This window comes from Geotrypetes seraphini, chromosome 1 (genome assembly GCF_902459505.1).
Source record: "Geotrypetes seraphini chromosome 1, aGeoSer1.1, whole genome shotgun sequence".
Taxonomy (NCBI): domain Eukaryota; kingdom Metazoa; phylum Chordata; class Amphibia; order Gymnophiona; family Dermophiidae; genus Geotrypetes; species Geotrypetes seraphini.
In genome coordinates this window covers 482,955,831-482,971,219 of record NC_047084.1, presented here as the reverse complement: position 1 = coordinate 482,971,219, position 15,389 = coordinate 482,955,831, and the positions used below count along the sequence as shown (strand labels likewise).

Here is a 15,389-nt window from a genome sequence, read left to right as displayed (position 1 = left end):
GACAAAACCAGGGCAGATTTTGTAAACGACCACAAGCTTTTGCCATACAAGTTCAAAGTAAAGCTTCACAAAAAGATCATTAGAGACCTCCCAAAATATGGCATTGAAAATATTCCATCAGACTATTGGATAAAACTAGACAACAGATTTGCCTGTCTTGATACAGGAGATAAAGAGCCTGAAGAGTTATGGAATGACATCAAAACCTTAATTAGTGAAGCTAAAAACAAACCTCCAGAAGAGAAAGAAAGCCAAGAAATTGCTTTGGATTTCAGAAGAAACTGGACAAAGAACATAAGCAAAACTTTCCGGTGATAGAAAGTATCACAAATGAACCGAGTGTTTAAATGTCAAGTTTGGCAAGACAAAGAATGACATCTAAAGGATATTTGTCAAAAAATTGAATCAGAACATGTAAGTGGAAAAACCAGATTAGTGCATCAGGAGGTTAAGAGATTGTGGCAGAAATTCCAGCCTCAGTTGGAGATGCTTAAAAACGCTAAAGGAATGATACTGAATGATCCAGAAAGCATTAAAAAGAGATGGAAAGAATATACTGAAAATTTATACAAAAAAAGGAAATGAGAATAGCATTGGGGAAATTGAACTGGAAACTGATGCCAAAGAAGAACCAGATATTTTAAAAGAAGAAGTCATAGCAGCAATTAAAGCTTTATTGAAAAACAAGTCACCTGGTATCAACAGTATTCAGAATGGGCTTCTAATCTTCTATACTTTTCTTGGGCACTATGAAGTATAAAAATTATCTGCCTGAGCCAGATTCTTCTTTGAGAACTGGTTCTATGGCACAAATGTCTAAGAGTCGTTGCACTGTCGCTCAGACTCTGATCTGCTTCTCCGGCCAGCCGCCCACCCGAGGAACAGATCTGAAGGAGGCCGATAACACTCAATCCTGTGACCCTCCCTGATAACATCCAGCACCCACCGGTTGGACGAGATCTATTCCCATTTGTCCCTGAATGCTGACATCTGCCCTCCAATATAAGGAGGAGCGGACAACCTCCTGGCGTCACTGCTGCTTCTTGAAGTTTCAAGTTTGTTTATTTTTGATATACTGTCTATCAAAACAAATGTCTAAATGGTGTACAATATAAAAAAAATTGTAGAAAACTATTAAAATGAGTAAATAAAAACAATATTTTGTCATATATTAAAATACTAGGCAAATTCACATTAACGTACATGAGACAAAAGGGAAGTTGGAAAAGGAAAAGTTGTTTAAAATACATTGAAGTAAAATTCATAAAAAAGGGGAAGTAAAATTAATAAAAAAAAGGGGAGGTAAAAGAGAGTGGCAAGACATTAGGGAGGGGATCACTTCAGAACACCGAGCCACTGTGGGAACAGGCACCAATAACTGCCAAATCTCCGATAGGACCCCTGCAGGAGCCTCTGAGAAGAGTATGGCCAATTTTTGTAGATCATTTTCTTTTTTTATTCGTAAAAGTTTGGAATGACCTTCCTTCTAGAGTTCTTTCTCATCTACCCACTTTTCGTAAAGTATTGAAGACATATTTATTTCAGAAATTGACTAATGATCTTTCTTTTTCAAATAACCAATCATAAAAGATAAAATTCTGGCCTAAAAGATATAGTTTCTGTTCTAATCTCCTGTATAATTTTATTAATATTTTGTTAATCAAGTCGAGCCCTCCTATTGGGATGAATCAGTATAAAAAAATCAAAGATTAGATTAGAGTAGCAGTAGGAAAATTGGTGAGCTCTCCTGGAGGCACGAAAAATGCCTCTATTGCCTCTGGCAGGTTGACAGCTTATCTGGAAGGGATTTAGGGTGGCGATCCACCACACTGGCCATGAGGTCATCTAGCCCTTTGACAAACAGCATCTGCTGAGAGTGGCCATGGAGGCTGTTTGATCCAGAGCATCTGACAGGCCAAAATGGAGTAAGCTGACACCTTACCCAAGACTAATGATGTCAAAAAGAGCATCGGCCACATAATCCACACCCTCCTTAAACATGTGGGGCAGAAATCCTCACACTCTGAGGGACTAATCCGCAGCCTGATGTGTGCTATGAAGGTAGCTGCAGCTTTGATGCCCAAAGCCAGTGCTTCAAACTGTCTTTTCAGGACAACATACACTCTATGGCCCTGTGCGTCCTTCAATATCACTCCACCTTCACTAGGAAGGAAGGTGTGCTTGGTCAATTGTGCCACGGAAGAGTTCACCTTCAGTTGGACAAACAGTTACTGGAAGTCAGGAGCAATAGGATCGAGCCAAAACATAGCTTTGGCCACCTTAAGTGGTTCCTCAAGAAATTAGATAAATTGAGGGTACCTCAGTGAATGAAAATGTTTTAGGGTTTTCACCACAGTAAAAAGTTTAGGAATCACTGCTCTACACGAAAGCACAGTATCAGAATGTCTGCACAAAGGCGGCTCTCTTTTCTATTTTGCCCAAGGAGCTTTTATTCAACTTCACAGTAATTGCAAAGATGGTTGAGGCTTGTGGGGACACGAAAATACAATGCTTGCATTCAGCTTTTGGTCATAGCTCAGGCAAATAAGATACTTAAGAGTATATGTCAACGTTTACTGCCACATTGTGGACAGAGATGGAATCCTAACTTTAGTGATATAATGGAAAAAAAATAAAATGTAATTTTGTTTGTTTGTTTGTTTTTAGAAAGAAAGGAGAGAAGGAAGGAAAACACAACATCAATAAAACAACTTCAGAAGAAGACACAGGTAAAGATCGCTCAAAGATAATACAGAGAGCTTTATTTTCCCAGATGTTCAGCAGAGTGGAATAAAACAAGAGTCTGAGGATACTGCTATGCAAAACAGCCCGGAACACACTGAAATTTACACTATGCTCTGAGCTCTGGGGAAAGCTGTTCAATCCCAGCCAACTGTGACATTCTTGCCCAGTGCCTGACTTAATACTGATCTACAAAAAGAAATCAGACATATCAAATTCTTGACTATTGCCGTATGAGAAATTAAAAGAAATGTATATAGAAACCAGTTCCTCTGTATATGTTGAATTACCGTATTTTTCACTCCATAAGACGCACTTTTTCCACTCCCAAAAAAGGGGATGGAAAAATAGGTGCATCTTATAGAGCGAATTACAATTTTTTAAACAACTCCCCCCCCCAACCCGGTACCTTTCTTTAAATGCTGGTGGTCCACTGGGCTCTCGCGCTCACCCTGATCTATTTACCTCATTCCTCTCCATCAACCTCCATAATCACATGCTCACCTCTGCCCGGTTATCCAGCTCTCCACACCTAACTGAGTCCTCACTTCCCCAAAGCTGACCAACGCGCCACAGTGCGCAAGCAGATTCTCTCGCCCTGCGCACTCATTGGTTCAAAAGCGTTCACTGGCCGGCAGTATACACTGCATTTTTTCTCCCCATAGGCCCCGCCCAGTAACCTTGTTGTCTTGGAGGGAGGGACAGGTCACGCACAAGCTTACCTCTCTGGTTACGAGGAAAGGGGGCTGGTATTTATCTTCTCTATGAAAGCAGCCTGTAGAATTCGGTGAACCTAAGAGGCTGATGCTTAAGATAGCCAGGCCCAGAAGAGCATAATGCATTAAAAAAATACTATCTGGAATAGCGTGCGAAAAGTCTTTGGCCAGAAGGCAGGGGTGTAGCCAGACATCTGATCTAGGGCTGGCCCAAGACCAAATTGGGTGAGTCCAAAAAATTTAATCTCATCTCGTCCCCCACCAAAGTAAATACCTGTCCATCTTGCGCTGCTACCGCAGCATGAATCTGGCTTTCCTAAGGCAGCACGTCCCAGCTGCAGCGTGTTGATGGTTCTGTAGCGACCTGCCGTCAAAGGAAGTTGTTGCTTCCTACTAAGGCACCAACTTACTCTGAGGACAGGACATAGAGCTGCCTATCACTAGACGCACCTATGTGTAGAGGAGGAAAAACCATGGAAAAAAAAAATTCTGACCCAAATAGAGCAAAAAATACAGTAGGATGCACACATAGTATTATACGTGTCAAATTGTAACCAGACTGTGAAAAATAAGAAATGAATATTGGAACTAGACCCTCTGTATATGTTGAATTAAGATGCTTACATTGTATTGTAAGTATGTCAGTCAAATTTTAACCCATCTTAGCTATATATTATGTATGTTAACCTGTAACCCGATCTGAGCTTGTTGGGGAGAACGGGATATAAAACTAAATAAATACAAGAGAATAATGAAACTCACCAGGATATTGTTTTGGTGTTAGCTCCAATTTATGAGACAGCTGCATGGATCCTGTGGTATTATCTATTGTATAAACCTGCACAGAGCCACTAGAAAAAAAGATAAAGATGGCTTATAATACTTTTTGCAAACCTTCATTTAACAACCAACCCATTTCTATTCCTAAAACTACACATACTTATTTTACACACTCAACTAACACATTATGTATAAAAAAAGGCTACAGTTTAATTACCGTATATACTCAAATATAAACAGATTTTAGGGCCAAAAAAAGGCCCTCCCTCCCTCCCTCTCCATGTACCTTAAGTATTGCTGGTGGTCCAGCAGTGAATTGCAGCAGCCAATTAGCTGGCTGTTCTGCACGGGCAGGAGAGAAGGTCACTCCTGCTGTGATTCACCACTGGACCACCAGGGATACTTTTTTTTCTAATCTTTATTAATTTTCAAAACTAACACAAAGTGCCATAAATGTTATAAACATTAATAATCAAAATAAGCACTTAAATTCCATCAATAACAATACAGAAGAAAAATATCCCACCCCTTCCTTCCAACATTCCAATCAAGAAATAAGCCAAAAAGATATCCCCCCACCCACCCCGTCCTGGATATGCATAAAAATTAACAGAAAATTAAATAAAGACAACTATGTTGAATTTTTCCAACTGCGTGTTATCATTTGCATCGCTATTTCTGTCATAAGCCTGCATTTGTAACGATCCAAAGGAGGCTTGACATGCAGCAATGTTCCACATATAATTGCCTCATATGTCAAAGGGATTGTTGATTCCAATATGAGGTTAATCTGTCCCCATATTGACTTCCAGAAGTCGAGTATCAAAGGACAATAGAACAACAGATGATCCAGTGTCCCTAAGTCCAGATGACAGTGCCAGCATCTATTAGATTTAGAACTGTCTAATTTATGTAACCTAACAGGGGTCCAAAAAGATCTATGTAACAGAAAAAAAACATGTTTGTCTCATAGATGCGGATGCTGTACATTTCATCCTCCAAGTCCAAATTTGTGGCCATCGAGATGCAGAAATATACTCCTTTATCTCTATGCTCCAAATGTCTCTAAGACTGTTCTTTGTTTTTTTATTTAAGAATTCAGAAATTAATTTATACCACTGGGCGGCCTGATGCCCCAGCAAATCTGTCTGAAAGCATAGGACCTGCAAGCTATAATGATTTTTGAGATTCTGCCAATCAGGAAACACACTCTGAATGGCCTTCTTCAACTGCAACCATCTATAATTTTGAGATTGTGAAATACCGAATGATTGTTGCAGTCGTGAAAAATCAAGCAGTTTCCCATTAGATATATCATCTAATGTACGAATGCCTGCCTGCATCCAATGTTTCCAGAAGAACCCAGATCTGCCTATTTGAATCTTGGAGTTTAGCCATAGGGATTGATAAGTAGATTTCTCTACTGGAATATCTGTTAATCTACTATAATAAAATGCTAAGCACGCATGCGCACTCTTACCGCGTGTTCCCTAATCCCTGATCTGTAGGTTTGTGGCAGGTAAGAGTATGCATGCGCGCGTTGTTGTTCTATTCTAAGGACCGGCGGCAGGTAACATGCCGTGACTCCCCCCCCCCAGCGCCGACCCTACCCGGCACACCTGAAACCCCCGTTGACCCTCCCAGCCAACCCTCCCACCGCGAGACGAACACAAACCTCCCGGCTCCAGCAGTGTCCAAGGCACAGTAAACACGCTGCTTCACATCCTTCTACTGGCCTGATTTCCTCTGCCGCATCCCTGATGACATCATCAGAGACGCGGCAGAGGAAATTAGGGCAGTAGAAGACCGCGAAGCAGCGTGTTTACTGTGCCTCGGACGCTGCTGGAGCTGGGAGGTTTGTCGGCTATCTAGTGGTGGGAGGGTCAGCTGGGAGGGTCAACGTGGGTTTCGGGTGTGCCAGGTAGGATTGGCGCCGGGGGGGGGGGTTAAATGGAAACATGCTGCTCAGGGGGATGGGAGGCAGGCAGGCTGGCATCGGGGGGGGTGGGGGTGGGACAAAGTCTGGAAGATAATGATGGGGACATAGGAAGGAGGAACTGGGGGCACTAAGGACATAGAAAGGGGCACTGAAGGCACTAAGGACATAGGATGCACTGAGGGCACTAAGCAGGACAGAGGCACTTGGGGCACTAAGGACAAGGGAAGGAGGCACTGGGGGCACTAAGGACACAGTACGCAGGCACTAGGGCACTAAGGACACAGTACGCAGGCACTGCAAGCACTAAGGACATAGGAAGGAGGCACTGAGGGCACTAAGGACATAGGGAGAGACACAGACAGAAAAAATGATAGACAGACAGGCAGCGTGCAAGGAGAGAGAGACAAAGGAAAAAAACCAGACAGACAGACATCTACTCTAGCACCCGTTAATGTAACGGGCTTAAACACTAGTTTATTAATAAATTTCAAAGTTTTCCAAGTATCAGATATAATACTATTGTCCTTAACATATCTAGGTAATTTGATACTCAACACATGAAATAATCATAATGGGGTCATAATTTGCCACTCTAAGAATAACCAATCTGGAAGATTTTCCATAAGCTCAGGGAGGATCCAATACATACCCTGGCGCAGAATATAGGTCTGATGATACCTATAAAAATTGGTTTTTGTAAAGATACTAAAGCAATCCGAACTGCTTTCCCCAGCCAAATAAATTTGGTAAGTATACTGTTTATTTTTTTGTAAAAGGACCTCTGAAAAAACACTGGCAACATATACATTTGGTAACAAACCACAGGCAAAATCATCATCTTAACCATTTGGACTCTCCCCCACCAAGACAGATGTAAAGGGTTCCATTGCTCACACATTTCTGTGACCTTTAACAATAAAGATCTTTCATTTACTTTCATCGTTTCCTCCAGCGTTTCATGTATCCAGATACCTAAATATTTTATACCCTCTTCCTTCCAAAGAAAAGGGAATGTATCAAATAATCCTTTTAGACAATGTATATTTAGCGGAAGAACTTCTGACTTACTCCAATTTATTTTATACCCTGAAAATTTTCCAAATCTTTCAATTAACTTCAGTAAATGTGGAATGGTAGTTTCAGGATTCCTCAAATGAAGCAATATATCATCTGCATACGCAGAGACTTATATTCCCGACCTGCATAAGGAATAACCTGTATCTCCTTTATTTGTTGAATAGCCAATAGCAAGGGTTCTAGTACAATGTCAAAAAGCAAAGGAGATAATGGACACCTTTGTCTAACTCCCCTCTTTAGACAGAAACGTTCCGAAAAAGTATTATTAATATATAATCTGGCAGAAGGGGAACTATACAAGGTTTGAATCATTCGTATGAATCTGGAACCAATGCCAAACCAATCCATTGCTTGATACATGAAGGTCAATTCTACACGATCAAAGGCCTTCTCTGTATCCAAGGATACTGAGAAGGCCGGATCTTCCATGTCTTTTGTTAAATTTAACATGTGGAAAGCAAGTCTGGTGTTGTTTGAAGAATGTCTATGAGCAATGAACCCCGTTTGGTGCATACCAATAATATAAGGGAGAGCCTTGGCCAAGCATAAAGCCAATAACTTAGCCAGAAGTTTTCCATCCACATTAATCAAAGAAATTGGCCTGTAATTTGAAACCAACGTAGGGTCTTTATTTGGCTTCGGCAAAACAATTGTTAAAGATTCTGCCATAGTACCTGTACATCTGAGTCATTGTTTACCTGTATCTGTATTCACTGATTGTAACTATTCGCTGATTGTCTAGCCCTTCTTTATTGTAAACCGCCTCGAACTACTATGGCTTTGGCGGTATATAAGAAATAAAATAATAATAATAATAATGCAACCTGTAGTCAGTTGAACCTGATATAAATTTAATAGATGAGGTAATAGGGTAATTTGAAATGATTTGTAGAACTCTAGTGAACCCATCACCACCTGGAGCGGATCCAACTCTAAGGGACTTCAACGCTGCTTTTAGTTCTTTCAATGAAATAGGCGCCTCAAGGTTTCCTTTTATGTGATCAAGAATTTTTGGTCCCTTGATTGAATTTAAAAACTCTGAACCCTCTAGTTCTTTATTTAAATAAGGCTTGGAAGAATACAAAGCTTTATAAAAGTACAGAAATTGTTTTAAAATATCACCAATGTACCGAATATTAAATTATTTGGCCCCCTCATGGTAGCTTTAAAAGCATCCCATAAAATTTCTAATGAGATCTCCTCTGAGGCATTAAATTTAAAATATTCATTCATTTTTAGTTGGAATTTTTCTAGAAAGTTTGAGTCTGCAAGCAATGTATTATTAAATCTCCATACAGGTCTACTAAAGGCTTGATAAGCAAACTTAAATTCAATCCAAACTCCACCATGATCTGACAAAATAATTGGATCTTTGGCGGCTTTTGTTACCTGCTGCACTAATTTATCTGATACAAAAACATAATCTAGCCGCGAAAAATGATTTGTGAACCTGACAGCAAAAGGAAAATTCCCGATCATTAAAATGGAGAATCTGCCATATACAGGATTTTACCAAATTATCTAACCCTAATGATTTTAATATTCTACTTGGTTTTTTATCCAATAATGGATCCATAACAGCGTTATGCCACTTATTCTTAGGCTCAGTCACTGCATGCCATTCTTGGTTAGTTCTCCTGACAATTGAACAAGTGCAGACTTTCTAACAGCTATGTTTCCTTCCACGGAGAGCCTTTACACATCCGGTCTGCCATTCAGCAGCATAGCCTCGAAGGTGCACTGTCGCTTGGCCATGACAGAGCTCTATGCCTGCTCCTCTGTAGAAGTAACATCGAGAGGAGTCAGCAGTGAGCTTCCAGTGAAACAATGTAGCTCACACATAGCCCCCTCCCAAAAAATGAAGCAGAAGAACGCAATTTCCAGCAGGAGTGTCTCACGAGCCGACAGTTACACACAGCTGATAGGCACTTCCTGTTTCAATTATAAGCCACTTTCTCACTGACCTCCATCAGCAGCCTATTATTGAATCCCGTAAATCAACTTGCATTGGCCTATTACTTTAATAATAATAATAATAACTTTATTTTTGTATACCGCAGTACCAGAATAGTTCAGAGCGGTTTAATTATCCATCTTCTGGCCTCCGGTGTTGCTTCTTAGGTGTTCCTGCTCCTCTTCTGACTTTCTTCCTTCCACAGGATGTATGGGAGGGGCCAACTCAATTGCAGCCAATCGCATTAAGCAAAACAATTAACCTCCATCCACCCTCCAATCGAGTGCTGAGAATTCCATTCTTTATGTGAAATTATTTACTATTACTATAAAATAACATATGATACCCTTTTAAAAGTAATGTATATATTTCGTACAGAACTTTCAGGATTGTAACCTGGACCAATCAGAATCAAATAACGCTGTAGCCAGCAACTAACAGTAGTCTGGAACCCTCAAAGGCAAAGGCAAGCCATAAGACAGTTAGAAAGGAACAGTTGTCTCTGCCTTTAAAAGATTCCATTTTCAACTGTCTCTTCATGCAGCCATTTTATTAATAAATCATTTTCCACCCAGGTATCAAAATCATAAAAAAATTCAGCTAAGATCCATTACCATTCATGACTGTTTCTTCAATAAGTGCCCTCTCAAAAAATAAAACCCCCTTCAGTCCATTTGCACCTCTTGCTCACCCATAAATTCCTTAAGTTTTCTAGAATCATCAATATTAGTAGTTTTATAGTTCAGAGTCACCCTCATAATAGCAGGATAAAAGAGTCCATATTTTGCTCCCATTTTCTTCAGGTCTGATCTCAACAATAAGAACTCTTTCCTCACTGAAGCTGTGTGTTTTGCAAAATCAGAATCTTATGTTCCTGCCACTTGAGAGATCTATTTTGTTTAGCTGAAGATAAGATTTGTAACACTTGTTGATATCGCAGGATCCTAATTATCATTGATCTTGGACCTCTTTGGGTGGTAGATCTTTGGGTATAGGCAAGAATCCGATGGGCTCTTTCTATCGCCAATGGGAACGTAAAATTTAAAGATAATATTTTAGGTAGCATTCCTTCCATAAATTGGATCGCATTCGCCCCTTCCAAACCCTCAGGAAGTCCCAGAAGACGAATATTATTTATTCTGGAATAATTTTCAGCCTACTTCAGATCTCTAGCCAGTCGATTGATTGTTTTCCTGTTTACTGAAGCTTTAGTTAATTCCTCTTCACATCTGTGTTCCAGTTGATTCACTTTAATAGAGCACATCGATAACTTCTGTGACAGGTTGAGCAACTCTGTCTGAATTGAATTTTTCAGTGTTACCCTGTACAGTATTCAAGATCTTCCTTAATTCCAACATAACAGGATCAGTCTCATCTTTCTGCTCCCCAGGTAATGGTGCCTTTGAAGGTGTCTGAGGTTCCGGCTTTGTTCTTTTTGCCACATTATTAGCAAAGGCACTTTCCAGTTTTGTTTGTTTTTTGGTTGCCATAATACTTTATCTATCACACCAACAGATAATCCCTTTGAAAAGGTAAGTAGATAGCTTTTCAAGCCTTTCAGAGCTGCAGGGAAAGAGGAGCTAGCAGATCACGCTTCCGTCTCTGCTGCTGCCAAGCTCCGGAATCCACCAGGGATACTTAAAGTACGTGGGGGAGGTGGGAGGGAAATAAAAATAATTAGAATCAGGCTGGGACAGGAGGCGGGAGGGATCCCTCCTGTCCCAGCCACCGCTGAACCATAAGGTCTCACGGAAGGCCCAGTGGAGGCCTGCAAGGCATCAGGAGGGAGGGGGAAAGGGTACAGAACCTGGCAGGGAGGGAGTGAGGCTGGGTGCAGAGACTGGCAGGGAAGGGAGTGAGTGAGGGGGCTGGATGCAGAGTCTGGCAGAGCAGTGAGGGAAGTGAAACAGGGTGCAGAGCCTGGTAGGGCAAGGCACTGCACTTGAATATTAGCTACCTCCCCCCCCTGGTTTTATATTCGAGCCAACCTGTTTTCCTCCTTTTTTTTTTAGAGGGGGGGAAGGTTACCTCAGTTTATATTCAAATATATAAGGTAATGTGCTCAGATTACAGAACTATTTTCAACAAAAGGTTTTCTATTTAAAATATATGCAGATACAAAAATGAAATGGTCACTATTGATTCTATTTTTGATCACATCACAGGGTCTTTCTTAAAGTGAGTGTATAGGCAATGGAAAAAGTCTGGGCAAATGCTTTTATAAATTACTCGAGGGCTAGTATTATCCATCTAATCACTTGCTCCAACTCAGTAATGGAAGATTTATTCATTTAATTCATTTTCTATCCCATTCTCCCCAAAGAGGTTCTTACCTGGATAATCTTCTTTCTGTTAATACACATAGAATTCTGTACTCTAGGTGAATATTCTCTGGTCGAATCACATCTTTCAGCTCCTCCTTCACCAGTGGAGTATAGTGCCCTTTTCAGTTTGCACCAAACCAATCAATATCCACTATAACATAAGAAATGGGAAACTTCTCTGAAACAATAGTGCATTTCTGTCCTGCTTTGTAACTCATGAAAAAGAACAATAGTTAGCATGGGATCCTGAGATATGGTTCTCTGCACAAGAGTGCCTGCAATTCCAAGACAACTGCTTGCTGAGACAACTGCCACCAGAAATACTGTCTTTACAGTGAGGCTTCCAAAGTCTCTTCAGAACAATGTTAATATTCCATGTCAGAAATGGCTGGATAACAGTGGCCATAATCTGAGCGTCCCCTTCAAAAATCTGGTCACATCTGGATGAGATGCCAGTGAAACCTTTCCCACTCAGGCTCGAAAGCATGAAAGGCCTGCCACCTTAAAAGATGCCACTGCCAGGCCTCTCTCTAGTCCAGCCTGCCGAAAGTCAAGAATCACTAAAATTGGAGCCTTGAAAAGCTCCACATCATCTTTGGAACACCAGAGCTAAAAAGCTTTCCATGCCTTAGCATAGGCTGCAACAGTCAAAGGCTTTTTAGTTCAGAGAGTAGAAATGACTACCTCTGAATATCTTCTGCATATTAAGGCAGTGCTCAATAGCCATGCTGTAAGACCAAAGAAATCTGAATTTTCCATGTGGATTGGACCCCAAGTAGCCCTGTGTGAACCGGCAGCTTGATGCATCTTTCCCGTTGGAGGCTACACTAGATCCACAAACCATGTTCAGACAGGCCAATCTGGTGCAACTAGGATCACAAGTCCTGGGTGGGTTGCGATTCTGCAAATGACCTGGTCCACCATGGGTCATATAGCAGCCTGTCTTCCAGCCAGTGCTGAACCAACACATCCAAACCCTGCACTTCCTGGTTTGTCTCTTCAGCTGTAGAAGTGAATCACCTTCATGTTTTTGGTTGAAGCCAAAGTCCATCGCCACATTTCCCCAATGTTGCACAATGAGATTGAACGTTCTTCAAGACAGTGATCATTCTCCCAGGTCTGATATGTGCATGCTGCGAAAGTCAGCCTGCACATTTTCTAATCCTGCTACATGAGCTGTAGAGAACTCCTGAAGGTGAGCTACCTCCCAACTGATCATCATCTGAGCCTCCAGACGTAACAGAGCACTCTTGGTGCCTTCTTTTCTGTTCATATATGCTACCGCAGTGGCATTGTCCAAGAACACTGACTATCTTGCCTTCTAGATCTTTCTCAAATGACCTTAAGGCTAGCCGAATGGCTCACAGTGCCAAATGATTTATGGACCATTTTTTTCTGATGGAGAGAACATTGGCCCTGTTCTGGATGCCCAGCCTGACAAGCTGACATCGGATGTCAATATCATCCATGAGAGGATTCAGTGTAGGACGCCCCTCAATAAGGAGTCTACTTGGAGCCACCAGCACAAGCTGTTCCTCACTTCCACAGACCTGGGAAGCTGCATCTGAAGGAAATGACATTGGGGAGGCCCGGGATTCTTATAGGGGATGCAAAAGTGTACTCGCCCAGGGGATCACTTCCAGGGTGGCTGCCATCAAACCCAGGATCTGAAGGTAATGCCAGGCAGTGGGGCTCTGCATTGCTAGATCTGCAATCTGCTTCCTGAGCTTCTGTTTACATGGATCAGGAAGAAAGAAACAGCCCTTTGCCATGTTGAAGCAGACTCCCAAGTACTCCAAGTATTGGGATGGCTCTAGATGATCCTTCTTGAAGTTGACCATCCAAGCCCAGATCCTGAAGGAGATCTACAACTTGCTGCACCACCTGCTCTTCCCTCCACCTGTGATGGGGCTCTGAACAACCAATTGTCCAAGTAAGGGTGCACCTGAATTCACATCTTGGTGAAGGTGCATGGAGCCATTGCTAACCTGAAGGGTAGAATCATAAACTGGATATGCTTTTGCAAAACATGGAACCTCAGGTATCTCCTGTGGGCCGGAAAGATGGGAATATGAAGGTATGCCTCCGTCAGATCTAAGGCGGCTAGGAATTTGCCTGATGCCACTGTAATTACTGAATGGAAACGCGGCACTTTGAGGGCTGCATTCAAAGATTTCAGGTACAGAATCAGTCTTCAGTCTTCAGCACCTCTTTTGGGCACTATGACTTATATGGAGTATCTGCCAGATTCAGATTCTTTGTCTGGAGCTGGTTCTATGTTTTGAATATGTAGTAGCCTTGCACCCTTGCTCGGATCCAGGCCTCCTTTTCTGGCTGTCTGGTTGGAGAATCCATATACAGATCTGGGGGAGGGCGCTAGAACTTGATTTTGTGATCCTCCTGAATAAAATCTAGAATCCAGCTGTCTGAGGAAATTTGCTCCTATGCCCTCCAGAACACCAACAGCTTCCTGCTAATGTGCGAGAGTGCAGCTGTCACCTTAGTGTCATTATGTCTTCTTAGAGACAGGGCTGATGTGAGACCCCAAGGATTGCTGGCATCTTGAGCACCCAAATTTCTATCTGAATCCTTGATAAGATCTCTGAGCAGAGGCACCTGTGTAATACTTGTGGGAACACTGTAAGGAATGAAAATTGCTCCTGCCTCCCTCAGCGGGTCAGCGAGGTCTGCTGTCTGGCAAAGCCTTAAGATGGCAATCTGCCACACTGGCCATGAGGTCATCCAAGTCTTTACCAAATAGCATCTGCTCTTTAAAAGGCAGTATGCTTAAGGTGGCCTTGGAGGTTGAATTGCTTGCCCATTGCTTGATCCAGAAATGGTATAAGATGACATCTTGCTCATGACTGTGATGATGTCATAGAGAGCATCCACAATATAATCTATCCCCTCCAGCACAAACTGGGAGCATATGTCCTCCTCTGCCGCAGGATTCCACTGCAATCTGGTGTGGCAGGCACATGCCACAAACGAGGCTGCCACTACAACTTTGAACCCTAAAGCTAGCACTTCAAATTGCCTCCTAAAGTAAATGTGGTGCTTAGAAGGCACATCCTGCTTATCCTTTAACATCATACCTCCCTCACTAGGGAGGTAAGCTTTATCACTTGAGTCACTGTGGAATCCACTTTCGGCTGAGTAAACATCTGCTGAAATTCCAGAGCCATAGGGTAAAGCCTGAGTGCAGACTTGGCTACCCTTAAGGAGCCTTCCGAAGACTACAAATGCTTAGTGACCAACAAAGTGATGTCCGAGTGTGCATGAAGAAATGTATTCTGAACATTTGTGCCACTCGTAACCGTGCACTGTGAGGTTGATAACTGTTGAGGTTCCAGTATCAATTCCCTGAGTGTATCCATAACATGAGGCACTGTAGCTGACTTGAAAACATGCCACACAGAAGAATCCTCTTCTTGGTTGAGTGGGACTATCACCTCCTGACTTCCGGTCCCTGAAAGAGAACCAGAGTCCTCCAGGCAAGAAACTGCGCTCTGGGAAAGTAAAGGCATGGAGACCAATCTCCAATCCTCCCAATCCTGGTCTACATGGTCACTCAGGTTGGGCGTCATACTCATTAGCGGCGTGGAGGTTTCCTGGGAAGAAATCTCTCATCGGTCCAATGCTGGTACACCCATAGGCAGCACAGAATGTGCTGGACCCGTCAAACAAGTTTTCCATAGAAGATTCACGAAGCCCAGGATAAACCCCTGAACAGGAGGCCCCATAGATCCCTGCAGGACCTCTAATTGGCTTTTCTTGGGCTCTGCCACTTCCACACACTTGCATTTTGCACAATCACTATCTCCGGAAGGGATTTTTTCCCAGCCACCTGGACCTCC

At 42.2% G+C, this 15,389-nt stretch overlaps 1 protein-coding gene across 3 annotated transcripts in view; it reads right to left on the bottom strand.

Moving 5' to 3' along the window:
• RIC1 (RIC1 homolog, RAB6A GEF complex partner 1) overlaps positions 1-15,389 on the bottom strand; it is a 241,028-nt gene that overhangs the window by 127,382 nt on the left and 98,257 nt on the right. For all 3 annotated transcript variants that reach the window (XM_033925682.1, XM_033925675.1, XM_033925668.1), the window contains exon 8: positions 4,221-4,309. In XM_033925682.1, the coding sequence (XP_033781573.1) occupies positions 4,221-4,309 (89 nt within the window). The remainder of the gene's footprint in view (positions 1-4,220; positions 4,310-15,389) is intronic.